This window comes from Bos mutus, chromosome 19 (genome assembly GCF_027580195.1).
Source record: "Bos mutus isolate GX-2022 chromosome 19, NWIPB_WYAK_1.1, whole genome shotgun sequence".
NCBI lineage: Eukaryota > Metazoa > Chordata > Mammalia > Artiodactyla > Bovidae > Bos > Bos mutus.
Window position 1 is genome coordinate 42,720,561 of NC_091635.1, and position 14,068 is coordinate 42,734,628.

The 14,068-nt window shown below is 53.0% G+C and overlaps 1 protein-coding gene across 2 annotated transcripts in view; it reads left to right on the forward strand.

The window, feature by feature from the left end:
- NOS2 (nitric oxide synthase 2) overlaps positions 1-12,883 on the forward strand; it is a 40,922-nt gene extending 28,039 nt beyond the window's left edge. For both annotated transcript variants that reach the window (XM_014478521.2, XM_070390387.1), the window contains exons 15-26: positions 781-830; positions 1,186-1,360; positions 2,151-2,283; positions 3,419-3,497; positions 4,506-4,687; positions 6,461-6,624; positions 7,974-8,181; positions 9,026-9,113; positions 9,587-9,708; positions 10,024-10,172; positions 11,322-11,516; positions 12,294-12,883. In XM_014478521.2, coding sequence (XP_014334007.2) covers positions 781-830; positions 1,186-1,360; positions 2,151-2,283; positions 3,419-3,497; positions 4,506-4,687; positions 6,461-6,624; positions 7,974-8,181; positions 9,026-9,113; positions 9,587-9,708; positions 10,024-10,172; positions 11,322-11,516; positions 12,294-12,410 — 1,662 coding nt within the window. In that variant the 3' untranslated portion in view covers positions 12,411-12,883. The remainder of the gene's footprint in view (positions 1-780; positions 831-1,185; positions 1,361-2,150; positions 2,284-3,418; positions 3,498-4,505; positions 4,688-6,460; positions 6,625-7,973; positions 8,182-9,025; positions 9,114-9,586; positions 9,709-10,023; positions 10,173-11,321; positions 11,517-12,293) is intronic.
- The last annotated feature ends 1,185 nt before the right edge of the window (positions 12,884-14,068 follow it).

The following is a 14,068-nucleotide window of genomic DNA, read 5'->3' on the forward strand; positions in this document are numbered from 1 at the left end:
TTTGTTCTTCAAAAAGAGTAATAAGCAAGTATTAGAGAAGTGTTAAGTCTCCATTGGCAGTGATCTGAGATTTTCCCCTAGTGTTCAGGACAAGAAAATAAAATAATTGAAACAGGAGTAACTATTTAAAAATTATAGAAAAAAGAATATTTTCCCACCATGTGATTTGATACTATTTTCCATCTGAAGTTATCTTGGAAAAAAACAAAAGAAAGTGAAAATGTTAGTTGCTCAGTCATGTGTGAGTGTTTGTGACCCCGATGGACTATAGCCTGCCAGGCTCCTTGTCCATGGGATTCTCCAGGCAGGAACACTGGAGTGGGTAAGCATTCCCTTCCTGGCCCAGGGGTCAAACCCAGGTCTCCCGCATTGCAGGCAGGTTCTTTACTACTGCACCACCTGGGGAGTTATCTTAAGTTTCTGGGAAATCAGGGTTATTTCAGAGAATATGGGACCAATTGTCAATCTGACAAGAAGAAAGGCTCAGGTCCCATCAGGAGACCCTTTAGAGATACCCTGCTATTAGACAGCAACCGTCCCCCCCCCCCAGCCAGGGCTGGGCTCTCCTGGGTCCCCCATCAAAGGTCAGGCCCCCATGAGTTGCTGAGGCTGAAATTGTCCCCAAGTCCCAGCCAGGTGGTCCACATAAACCAATTTCCACGTGAGGATCTTGGACTTTGTCCTGCCAGATCTGGCCAGTTTTCAAATGAGCCACTGGATGACTAGGAAAGCAGTGCTCTCATTAATCGTGTCCTGAGACTTCTATTATTCTCTTTCTAGAAACTGAAGAAGTCCCTCTTGATGCTGAAAGAACTCACCAACACGTTCCGGTAATGCCCTTCCCTGCTCCCAGACTCTGGGTTCCATCTGATGATGGAGCTGGGGATGTACCAGAGGGGGATTTCTCTGGGACATCCAGACCCAAAGAGAGCCTGTCCTCAGGGATGTCATGGGTCAAAGCAGGAAAACCAAGTACCTTTCTTGGGTCTGCAGGCCAGGGGTGGGGTTGGTCTTGGGAGTTGATGACAACGTTCGGCAGTCAGGGAAGACAGGAAGGGGACGCGTGCCCTGGTGATCCTTGCCCAGCTGGCATGAACGTGTCCGGGGCCTGGCCTATGGCTTGTTGGCTCTGGGGCAGGTGGCGGGTCGGCTCACCCAGGCTCCATGCGTGTCCTCCTCCGGCAGGTACGCCGTGTTTGGCCTTGGCTCCAGCATGTACCCTCAGTTCTGCGCTTTTGCTCATGACATTGACCAGAAGTTGTCCCAGCTGGGAGCTTCTCAGCTTGCCCCAACCGGGGAAGGGGACGAACTCAGCGGGCAGGAGGAGGCCTTTCGCAGCTGGGCCGTGCAAACCTTCAAGGTCGGTTCACAGCTGGGAGCTGCCCCACCACATGGGCAGGGAGGCTGTGGTGTGCTTGTGCCCCAGACACCTGTGCCAGGCATCCTGGGGGTCATCACCCCTATTGCGCCCTGTAGGCACGGTCCCAGTGTGGGCAGGGTCGCAGGTTGGAGGACTCAGGTCACTGCTGCACCCCAACAGCCCCCAGAAGAGCTCCACTGAGATATGTGTCCCCCAGGTGGGAGAAGGTGGATAAGATGCTTCCCTGCCCTTGGGGAGCTATGGTTTAAGATCTTTACCCCCTCTGATTATCCAGGTCACTTCCTGACATCCTTGTCCTGTTTCAGTGTCCCAGCTACAGAGAACTTGGAGACAGGGCTATCTCAGCAGGTCTTTAGGGCCTCCGGCTTGACCCCACTGACTGAGAAAACTCACTGAAGCGAAGTCTTTCACCCTGCAGTGGGGCTTATGAGCACCAGCTTGAGACAGGCCGGCATGATTCCCAAGCCCAGGTCTCCTCCGCATGATTCCACATCAGGAAAATGGGAGAAATCAAACCTGTCTCATGGTGTGGGCATGCAGATAAAAGGAGATGCTGTCGTTACTATTAATATTCATAATAGCAGCAACACCTACTCCATGCTAGGACCAGCCACTTTATGCAGTCTTCATAATAGCCCTACCAGATAAGTGTCCTTAGTAATTAAAGCACTTAGCTCAGTTGTAAGGAACATGGTAGCCCCAGGGGTGGTGATGCTGCTGCTGCTGACAGGAATGGTTATTAACACTGGTCTGTTCCATCTTCGTCCAGGCAGCCTGTGAGACATTCGATGTCAGCGGCAAGCACCACATTGAGATCCCCAAGCTCTACACTTCCAATGTGACCTGGGACCCGCAGCACTACAGGCTCATGCAGGACTCAGAGCCTCTGGACCTCAACAAAGGTACTGCTTCCCTGCACCACACGGAGCTTGTTTGCCCTTCCTGCCGGGGTGGGCATGTCTGAGTCCTGAGCCTATGGTCAAGGAGAACACTCTGTGTGTGTGTGTGTGTGTGTGTGTATCTGCATGTGTGTGTTAGTTGCTCAGTCATGTCTGACTTTGCAACCCCCTGGACTATAGCCTGCCCAGCCCTTCTTTCCATGGGATTCTCCAGGCAAGAATACTGAAATGGGTTACCATGCCCTCCTCTGGGGGATCTTCCCGACCCAGGGATCGAACCCAGGTCTCTTGTGTCTCCTGCATTGGTAGATGGATTCTTTACCACTGTGCTGCCTGGGAAACCCAAGGAGACCACTAGGACCCTCTGAACGGAGGCAGCTAGTCTAGGGCTACCAGGCGTCTCTCTCTTATTGGGTCCAAGAGTCTGTAGGGATGTAAGACCCAGGGCTTGTCTGGTCTCTGAGGAAGGGTATTCAGAAGGAAACTATGGGAGGGTGATGGAAAGAGAAGGGTGCTCCCGTGTGCCAGACACTGTGCTGGGCTCTTTGTCCACCTGCTCTAAGTGATCTCTGACACTCAGCCCAAGTGGAAAGCTCAGACAGAGAAACTGAAGTTCAGGGAGGTACGACAAGTTGCTAGTACGAGGCCATCTGGGATTTGGGCCCCAGCCTTCCAACTCCAGTGGCATCCAGGTGTTATAAAGGACATTTTGCAGAGGCAATTCCAAGCTGTGGCCTGGGAACTCTGGATGGCCCCTATCAATGCTGTGCTCCCATGATTTCTCTTGTCTTGTACCACAACTGCAGTGGTCCTGAAGGTTTCTGCATGTATATCCTCAGCTTCAACTATGCTCTCCTGTGGATCCCAAGCCATGGGATGCTATAGAAATCCCCATACTGGGGGCATATAAATTGCATTTCCCAGCACCTGGCAGCAGCACAAGCACCTTCTGTCAGAACAAGGGTCTTTATTTGTGATTGAGAAACATAGTGGGAAAAAAAGGCAGGGAAGGAAAATCCCAGCACCGTCACTGTGAGACACCCAGGGGAATGTCGGGTGTAGCTGACTCAGCACGTGGAGCCTGCCCTGCCAGCACTTACGAGCCACGTCGCCACTTCACCTTCTCTCTATTCCACAGCCCTGAGCAGTATGCACGCCAAGCATGTGTTCACCATGAGGCTCAAATCGCAGCAGAATCTGCAGAGTCCGAAATCCAGGTAGAGCAGAAGACAGGACTTCCGGGGTGAAATTCCACAGATTTGACTTATTCATTTATTTTTGGCAGCGCTAGCTTTCTCTAGTTGCGGTCTGCGGGGGCTACTCTCTAGTTTCGGAGCCCAGGTGGTGCAGAGGCTCTAAGGTGCACAGGCTTTGATAGTTGCAGCGCATGGGCTTAGATGCTCCGAGGCATATAGGATCTTCCAGGGATCGAATCCACGCCCTCTGTGTTGGCAGGCGTATTCTTTACCACTGGACCATCAGGGAGGTCCCCACAGATTTTATTTTAATCAAGGGAAGACCAAAGTAAGTCAGTCTTTGAAAGAAGAAAACAAAAGTGTCCGCTGGCCTTAGCTATGGTGCTATTGGTAGGACCAGCTAAACTGCTCACCCCTGTGGCCACCAGCACCTTCACATCAGGTCTCCACTAACCATGGGCCAGTTTTCCAGCTTGGGAATCGGGCACCTGCTTCACTTCCTGTCCTTTGTGATTTAACTATTTCACCAAAAAAACGAGGGCAAGAGAAATTCAAACCCTTTGGCTCTTAAGAACTTTCAGAAGTTTTGACAGGGCAGGACTTTTCCCTGCCGGGCAGCCAGTGTTGTCGATTCTCCAGAGGTTTATCTGTGCTGTCCTTACATTGATTAGCAAAACTGGGCTGTGTTCTAATAAGAACCAGATTTGTGCTGACACTAGTAAAGGTTTGTCCCAATGCCCACGTATCTCCCAGTGACATGCTTTCTTTAGGCAGAGTCTGTGGCCAAGCTCTCGTGGAGGGTGGCATGGGGGGGGTACTGCCCACCCTCTCCCCATGGAGAAGCCATGGTCCCCATCAGCCCCCGGCCCTCTTGAGCACCCCAGCCCTGGGATGCCGGCAACCTGTGTTCATGGAACCAGGCAGGAACACGAAAGGAGGGCATGTTTCCTGGGGAAGCTGGCCCACCCATCGGGGAGCATGGGAGGAAATCCTGGTGGCGTCATCAGAGGCTTCTTTTTCCTTCTCCAGCCGCACCACCCTCCTGGTGGAACTCTCCTGTGAGGGCAGCCAAGCTCCAAGCTACCTGCCGGGAGAGCACCTCGGAGTTTTCCCATGCAACCAGCCGGCCCTGGTTCAAGGCATCCTTGAGCGAGTGGTGGATGGCCCTGCCCCGCACCAGCCTGTGCGCCTGGAGACCCTCTGTGAGAATGGTGAGCGTTATGCAGGGGAGCTTGGCTGAGGCGACCTCAGCATCCTCCCACCACCCCCCGCCAGTCCCACTGATGGGTTAGGATGCAAACACTCATCTAGTCTTGTCCTTCTGGCTGAGTAGGGGGCTCCTGAAGCCTGCCCCAAAGTAGCCTTGCAAATAGTTCTGGACTATTTATTCTGGGCTATATATTCTGGACTATAATAGTTCCAGCAAGAAGGGATTCTTCCTTGAACTATTTGCCCAACACCAGAGGCTGGGCTGTCTTTCCCCTTCATTCATTTCCTTAACTGGCCATTTCTGTTTATTGATTCATTTTTCCATCGAAATTTTAACCTCTCATACCTACATACCAGGGGCTTCCCAGGTGGCTCAGCAGTAAAGAATCTGCCTGCAATGCAGGAGATGCAGGTTCAACCCCTGGGTCAGGAAGATCCCCTGGAGAAGGAAGTGGCAATCCACTCCAGTATTCTTGCCTGAGAAATCCCATGGAACAGAGGAACCTGGTGGGGTGCAGTCCATCAGGTTGCAAGAGTCAGACGCAACTTAGCAACTAAACTATCACCACCACCATCTGTATAGAAAGAAAGAAAGAAAAAAAATGAAGTTACTCATCAGTTGTGTTTGACTCTTTGCGACCCCATGGACTGTAGCCTACCAGGCTCCTCCGTCCAGGCTCCTCTGTCCATTGGATTTTCCAGGCAAGAATACTGGAGTGGGTTGCCATTCTGTTCTCCAGGGGATCTTCCTGATCCAGGGATTGAACCCAGGTCTCCCGCATTGCAGGCAGATGCTTTACCCTCTGAGCTACCAGGGAAGCCCAATACTATCTGTATGCTAACTGCTACTAAGTCGCTTCAGTCGTGTCCGACTCTGTGCAACCCCATAGAGGGCAGCCCACCAGGCTCCTCCATCCCTGGGATTCTCCAGGCAAGAACACTGGAGTGGGTTGCCATTTTGTATACTAGGCTACAAAACATCTATATCCTGGGCTTGTGTGTATGTGTGCTAAGTCACTTCAATCATGTCTGACTTTTTGTGACCCTATGGACTGTAGCCCACCAGGCTCCTTTGTCCATGGGATTTTCCAGGCAAGAATACTGGAGTGGGTTGCCATATCCTCCTCCAGAGGATTTTCCCGACCCAAGGATCGAGCCCATGTCTCCTGCATTGCAGGCAGATTCCTTATTATTTGAGCCACCAGGGAAGCCCCCACCTGGGCTATATACCTGTGCTAAAATGAATGAGACTTCGTGTCTGCCCTCAGAAAACCTATTACTTAGTACAGGGGGCAAATATGCAAGAATAGTCATAATAATTACTATTATAATAATAACAGAAGCAGCCACCACAGGATAGAAGAAGGCTTTTCTTTAAATGAACAACTCATCTACCTCTAGGGTGTACACCAGTCTTTGGTGAATTTAGTCACTGTGAGTCTGTGGTTCACCTGTGTGTGTACTGCTGAAGTTCAAGTCCGTGCCAGAGAGGGACTGAACCCTGGTGCATGGTTAGTTTTGCAGGATTGTGTCCACTTGGGTGCCCTTCAGGGGACTATTGATCAGCCTTTCCTAGCAGTCCTATCTCTGAGCAGCATCCTCCTGCACTTGAGTTGGGCACGTGAGCCCTTTTGCTGTTCCTGGAACCAGAATTTCAGTGTCTTCTCTCCCCTGCAGCTGGAGGGTGGAGGATGTCTGTCCCAGATGCCTTATCACTCTTTGGGAAACCTAAACAGGGCCTCTTTCCTACCCTGTCTCCTTTCTTCCCCCTTCAGGCAGCTACTGGGTCAAGGATAAGCGGCTGCCACCTTGCTCACTCAGCCAGGCTCTCACCTATTTCCTGGACATCACCACCCCGCCAACCCAGCTGCTGCTCCGAAAGCTGGCCCAGCTGGCCACAGAAGAGGCTGAGAAGCAGAGGCTGGAGACCCTATGCCAGGTGAAGGTCGGGGCTGGTGGGCGAGGCTGGGGCAGGGTCCCAGAGTCAGGGGGAGCCTGAGCCTAGAGCTGGTTTTTAAGCTTCAAGAGGAATCCACCCCAACTTCCCAAAGCGTGACTTGTCAAAGGCTGGTAGGAAGTCAGGCATCCTCTTCCATCCCATTTCTAGGACATAGTTAGTTGCATTGAGTGAACTGAGTTTTTTGAATGTCTGCAGAATGCAACCTAAGTGCCCTTCCTCAGAAATTAGCTAGAAAAGGAGAACCATTCTCTCTTGTATTCCCCACACCTGGAAGAAGCCTGGAACTCGGAAGTGTTGGAGGATAGATGGTGTGGATGAATGGACATAGTGACAGATGTGTAGTAGTTGAATTAATAAATGAATGAAAGAATGCATTAACTCACAGGAAACTTTCTAGGCCCAAGTCTTTGCAAAGGCACTTCCAACCCAGGGATCGAACTCAGGTCTCCCGCATTTTGCAGGTGGATTCTTTACCAGCTAAGCCACAAGGGAAGCCCAAAGAATACTGGAGTGGGTAGTCTATCCCTTCTCCAGCGGATCTTCCTGACCCAGGAATCAAACTGGGGTCTCCTGCATTGCAGATGGATTCTTTACCATCTGAGCTGCCAGGGAAGCCCTTTGCAAAGGCACTGGATACCATTATTACCATCACCATTATCTCTAATTATCTTGATTCCAGTCACCTCCACTGCCATTCTCCTGTGGCTGCACTACACTAACTTGGTGCACATTTTCTTACTTAATTCTCACAACATCCCCACGAGGCAGTGATGCTGCCCTCACTCCACAAAGGTTAAGTAATGGGGACAAGATCCCACAAATAGTAAGAGCCTTCAGGCAAGGTTTGAACCCAGGTCTGTATGTTTCCAAGGGTGTTAGTCACTTAGTCGTGTCCTACTCTTTGTGACCCAGTGGACTGTAGCCTGCCAGGCTCCTCTGTCTATGGAGTTCTCCAGGCAAGAATACTGGAGTGGGTTGCCATTTCCTTCTCCAGGATATGATTCCAAAGCTCTCCCCTAAATTAGGTTATGATAAAAATTTGACTGCTGCCCATGTATGATTCCAAAACACTCCCCCAAATTAGGTTATAATAAATATTTGACTGCTGCCCACCAGTTGTTGACAGTAAGGTTCTAAGCACACAGGTTAGAGAAATGCTACTCCTCTCCAGCTTAGTGTTTTCAGCACCACGGACAGCGCCCAGTTCTTTGAAATAGTTGCTGTGGGAATGAATGAGTGAGTGAATGAATGAATACTGAATTGTGACAGCCTCTTCCCTCCGTGTGGAGCAAGCTCCCAGAGACACTCACATTGTCCTTGGCTTTCAGCCCTCAGATTACAACAAGTGGAAGTTCACCAACAGCCCCACATTTCTGGAGGTGCTGGAGGAGTTCCCGTCCCTGCGGGTGTCTGCCAGCTTCCTGCTCTCCCAGCTCCCTATTCTGAAGCCCCGGTACTACTCCATCAGCTCCTCCAGGGACCTCACACCCACGGAGATCCACCTCACTGTGGCCGTGCTCACGTACCGCACCCGAGGTGAGGCTGGGGCAGTGACTGCGGAGCAGCCCAAGTCTGCTACTTACTGGACAGCCATTCAACACCTCTGAGCTTTGATCTCCTCATCATTACACACCCATCTTCCAGCCCTGTTAACAGCAGTGGGAGGAGTATGGGAGAGATCACTATGAACCGGGCACCAAGCTAACTTCTTTGTAGATGTGACCTGAGAAGCACATTCACATGGTTTCTGAAAACCAGGCAGAGACCCTCTTTGCTCTGCTAAAGAACATTTGCAGGAAACCTGGGTTCCATCCCTGGGTTGGAAAGATCCTCTGGAAAAGGCAATGGCTACCCACTCCAGTATTCTTGCCTGGAGAATTCCATGGACAAAGGAGCCTTGCAGGTTACAATTACAGTCCATGGGGTTGCAAAGAGTCAACGTGACTGAGCGACTTTCACTCAAAGAACATCTGAAGAGGCCAGGGCTCAGTCCTTGGGGAGGGGAGGCAGGTGCACATCCTGTGAAAGCAGGATTCCACCCTGAGGGAAACCAACAGGACTTCTTGGTAGGAGCACTGGAGTAGGAGTTAGGAAAGCTGAGTTGTGACCTGATTCTACCGTTACCTGAGGGGCCTTGTACAAGTCACCTTCCCTCTCTGAGACTCAGCTTCTGCAGTGAGATAGCCTTGCCCGCTCTGAGTCCCTTTCAGCTTTTGCCAACTCTGGGCACATAGAGAGTAGAGCTCAGAACCGGGAGGAAAAGCAGCCCTCTGATTAAACCCTGTTGAGCGCCTGAGCGGGCAGTTCAGGGAGGAGCCACTGAAAGCGTTCATGCACGGGTGGCGGGGACCACGTTGGTCAGTTTGTGCTGTCCTTGCAGATGGCCAAGGTCCCCTGCACCATGGCGTCTGCAGCACGTGGCTCAGCAGCTTGAAGCCCCAAGACCCGGTGCCCTGCTTTGTGCGAAGGTAGGCACTCCTCCACTGTGTCTATTGTGGGACCACGGGCCCCGGGGAATACTGGGTTGAAAGGGAGGCTTCTGGGGTTTAGATGCCACTTGGGGTCTATTGGCCTGTAAAGAAGGCACTGGGGTCATCACACTGGGTGTCTCCTCACACTGGGTATCTCCCCTAGCGATAGAGCACAGCCAGGTCTCTAGCAGGGAGGTTGACAGCGGTGGTGGGCTCAGAAAACGAGGCTCAGCCTTTTTCCCAAAGGACCCCAGGGTGAGGTGATGGTGAATGTAGTTCACCTGGATGGGGGACATGAAATAACCTACTGGACTTGGAAAATCAAATTTGAGCTTGTTGTCTCCACTGCAACCCCCCGCCCCTCAACACTGCTGCCTCCACCACACCTCAGTTCCCGTGCCCCTGTCCTGTGTGCATGCATCAGACCCAGAGTCTCTGAGGACAGGACCTCTTTCCTTCTGTCTCCTCAGTGCCAGCGGCTTCCAGCTTCCCGAGGACCGCTCCCGTCCTTGCATCCTCATTGGGCCCGGCACGGGCATCGCCCCCTTCCGCAGTTTCTGGCAGCAGCGGCTCCATGAGGCTGAGCACAAAGGTATAACCGGAAGGCTCCCGGGGATGGGGAGGGGTGGTGCCCAGCGCCTGCCTGGGAGTAAAACTGTAACTGTAACCATCCCACAGACATTTCCTGGCCCCTCTCCCAAGTTTACCTCAGCCTGTGTGGAAAAATGATATGAATGCCCTGGGCCTCAGTTTCCTCATCTGTAAAATAGGGACAGTACTATTTTAGATAGGATGTGGTGGTGAAATGGGATTCCAGTTGGGTGCCCAGCTCAGCCAGCCTTGCAGCATGATCCGCCTGCCCTCTGCTGGCCACCCTGGTAACTGCAACCTGCTCTGGGTCTTGCAGGGCTCCAGGGCGGCCGCATGACCCTGGTTTTCGGGTGCCGCCGCCCAGAAGAGGACCACCTCTACTGGGAGGAGATGCTGGAGATGGCCCGCAAGGGGGTGCTGCACGAGGTGCACACCGCCTATTCCCGCCTGCCTGACCAGCCCAAGGTAAATACCACAACTGTGCGTGTAGAAAGGGCGGAGCATTTAAAGAACAGACTATGGTGGGTGTCTGGCTCCCCACAAGCTCCTTACTTCTGTGATCCTTCACCTCCTCAGCTCCAAAATAGAGGCAAGGGACTTGCCTGGTGTTCTAGGGGCTGAGACTCCATGCTCCCAATGCAGGGGACCAAGTTCAATCCCTGGTCAGGCATCATGCAACTAAAGATCCTGCATGCCGAAACAAAGACCCAGTGCAGCCAAATAAATATTTAAAAATAAAATGGAAGCCATGGTGCAGTCACCAGAGCAGTGCTGTGAAGCTACTGATGTACATTCACTCTTCCAGGAGAAGAGACAGGTCCTGAGATGGTCAGGGCTAAGTCAGGGTCATGTATGGGTTCATCCCCAGTGCCCAGCCTGCTGAAGGCTCCCCCCTCTGGATGTACAACTGTTGGGTGGGTGGTGGTCCAGGCACCGCAAGGCTGGAGGGTGGCTGCTGTTCCCTGAATGGCCTGCTGACTCACTCTGCTACCCCAGTGGGCACTTTGCCCCAAGAGCCTGGGCAGTCAGAACAGTCTCTTGGCTCAGCCTTTGTGAACTTGTCCCATTGAGTCCCTCCCATGCTGGTACTCCGTGCCTGGTGGCATCTCCATGCCTGGTGGCATCACTTGTGTGAAGCAAGAGCAGGGAGTCCCCGATTGACTCCAGGACTTCTGAATATCTGGGGAACCCTGCTCTGAATTACAAGGAGGGTCCCCTGGACAGTCTGCGCTGAGAGGCTTCATTTTCTGGGGTGTAAGCAGATGGGCCTCAGATCCCTGGGCAGGGCAAGTGGCTTGATTGATGCCTCTTTGAAGTGTGCTAAATTCAGAGCAAGTGTGCTAAATCTGGGAGCTCCACTGAAGGTCAGCTCCTCAAGGACAGGGCTGTGGCCGGTGTTCACCTCTCCAGCCCCAACTCAGGCCTGGGCCAGGCAGGGCGCCAGTGCACCTCCTCATCTCGACCTTGATTGTCCCCATGCAAGGCCCTGGCTGGGAGGGTGCTCACCCCATGGCCCCTTGTGCCCCCTCCCCACCTCCCCATGGCCAGGAGGCCTGACCGCAGCCTTTGCCCTCAATGGCGGGGGCCTGGACCCACCATCTGCTCTGGTTTCAGGTCTATGTTCAAGACATCCTGCGGCAGCGGCTGGCGGGCGAGGTGCTTCGCGTGCTGCACGAGGAGCAAGGCCACCTCTATGTCTGTGGGGATGTGCACATGGCCCGGGACGTGGCCCGCACCCTGAAGCAGCTGATGGCTACTGCGCTGAGCCTGAATGAGGAACAGGTGGAGGACTATTTCTTCCAGCTCAAGGTAGGGCCGCTGGTGGTGTGTGGGCTCGGGATGCGGGTCACAGGCATGGGCCTGGGAGCTGGAACCAGGGAACTCAGGCTCAGACTGAACTCAAAGGAATCCTAGAGAGGGCGGGAGGTCAGAGCTGGTGAGCTGTTAGAAGGCCTGACTCTCCATCCTGATCTGGTTGCTCAGTTAGACAAAGGCAAACGTGTTGATTTTCTGCAAGACACTCAGAGTCCCTAACATGCTGCTGTGCATCAAAGAGCTTGAAGACTGGGAGAAAGTGCACAGCATTTCCCAACCATATTTATCTCAGAGCCCACAGTGCCTGGAGCCCTGTGGGACAAGCACAGGGCAGGCTCAGTCGTGTCCGACTCTTTGCGACCCGGTGGACTGCAGCACACCAGGCTTTTCTGTCCTTCACCATCTCATGTTCATTGAGTCAACGATGCCATGCAATCATCTCGTCCTCCATCATCCCCTTCTCCTCCTGCCTTCTATCTTTACCGGCATCAGGGTCTTTTCCAATGAACAGCCTTTAATGGCCATCATAAAGCTTGGGGAGATGTTTTGTGGTTCACACCAGAGTGGGTACTCATGGGAGCTAAAGAGTTTTAAGTGAGATTCAAATCTAATCTAAGCATTGCAATTGGGAAGGCAAATAGTTCATGAGTGTCCGTGTGATGGGGAAACCAGGGAACCCTGGGGACTGGTCCCAGCCTGGACCTGCTGAGTGAGAGGGGGCTGCACCAGCAGAGCTGATATTAATACCTTGGTCTCTGTTTTCCCTTAAAGAACCAGAAGCGCTATCATGAAGACATCTTTGGTGCTGTATTTCCCTATGAGGTGAAAAAGGATGGGGCAGCAGGGCTGCCCAGCAATCCCAGAGCTCCAGGCACCCACAGAAGTTAAAGCTGCTGCCATGGAACTTAATGATGGCACCCACTCTCGATTATCTGAGGTCACAGGACTGGGGAGATTGGAGGGAGATTATATCCCCAAGCTTCTCATTTTATTTCCCCATCTCCTTCCCTCTCAAACCCTTTACTTGACCTGCTACCAAGTAGCAGCCTTGGAGACAGAGTGGAACCTTTTGTCTCTCTTGAGCCCCTGCTCCGGGGTGGTGGAGAGACTGGCCTCCCTGGTCCCTTGGAGACTAAATCTGCAGTGTCTGGCCAGAGGTGAGAAAGATGGAACTTCCTTGATTGCACCGCTTGGAGTGACCACCAGGAGGCGCTGTCACGCCACTCTGTATTTAACTGCCCATGTACAGTTATTTATGCCTCTGTATTTAAAACAAGCAAACCCCAGTCTGCCTCTTGGGCCTTCCTTGTATGATTCTATAACGGAGATATTTATACTAAATACATTTTATTTTAACCACACTGTATATGTATGTGTGTATTTTGTAAGGAAAGCAGCCTTAAGCTGTACAGAGTTAGGGTTGGCGGGGTGGTGGTGGGGTTCCCACAGCTTGGACAAAAATCCCCCACAAAGGGACATACCAGCTTGGCTACGTTGCTTCTCTGAAATGCCCACTGGGCCTGGGGGCAGCACATGAAGTTTTGTGCACATCTGAAAACCTGTGACGGAGGTGAGGAAGCACAGCTGGCCTGAGGGCGCCAGCTGAGCCGTGAGCTGCCAGTCCTTTAGTGAAGGCCTGCCCTGCAGCCCTGTCGCGGGAGTCACCGCCTTCTGCTCTGGGGCTGCCTGTTTCATGACAGTTTGGCCAATAATGATTTGGCTCCTGGGTGACAAAGCAGGTGAGGCTGGGCTACGTGTCAAGGACTTGATGGTGAGTGAAGGACACACGTCTTCCACAGGGAAGGCTTCCTCAGGGACTGAGCCCAGTGGGAACAAGGAAGGAACTCAGCCAGAGGCTAAGTGGAGGGTTGGCTAAATCTGGCTCCCAGCCTGGGTTTGGACTCTTGTTTCCTTGACTCCTTGGCCCCCTTTTCCCCTCCCCCACTCCTGCTCAGGTGGGGTGGCCGGGGGGTGGGGGAGGAGGAGGAGGGACACGCCACCGCAGTGTCCTAGCGATGCATCTGTACAACGTGGTCAAGGCCAGTGCCCTGGACCAGGGCCTCTGCCACTCCAGCGAGCAGGGGACCACTTGGGCTCTTGTTACATCGCAGACTGATGAGATCTGCAGCAGAGCCTGGATTCTCTATTTCTAAGGAGCCCCCAGGTGCTGCTGGTCCAAGCCCACCCTGGTATCCAAGGACTGGATTCTTGGAGTTAGCAGGATGTGCTGGCATCATGGGGAGGGACACAGAGCCGGGTCCCCCGGCACTGGCTCTGTGGCCGGCGGAGCCCCCACACTGAGTCTCTTCCCATTCCCCACATACAGACCCCCGATGCCGGGGGAACCACAGCGGAACCACACACACAGGCCTCTCTTCCGAGCCAGCTTCTCTGGAGCTCACCAGCCCCCTCCTCCCACTGGGACCCAGGGTTCTGCTGAACCGGCCCTGCGATGTGGCCGCCTGGTCCAGCCCATTTCAGAAGCATGGAGCCACTGGTTTTCTGGGGTTCACCTCTGTCACCAAGGTTCCAGCAAAGATTCCCGT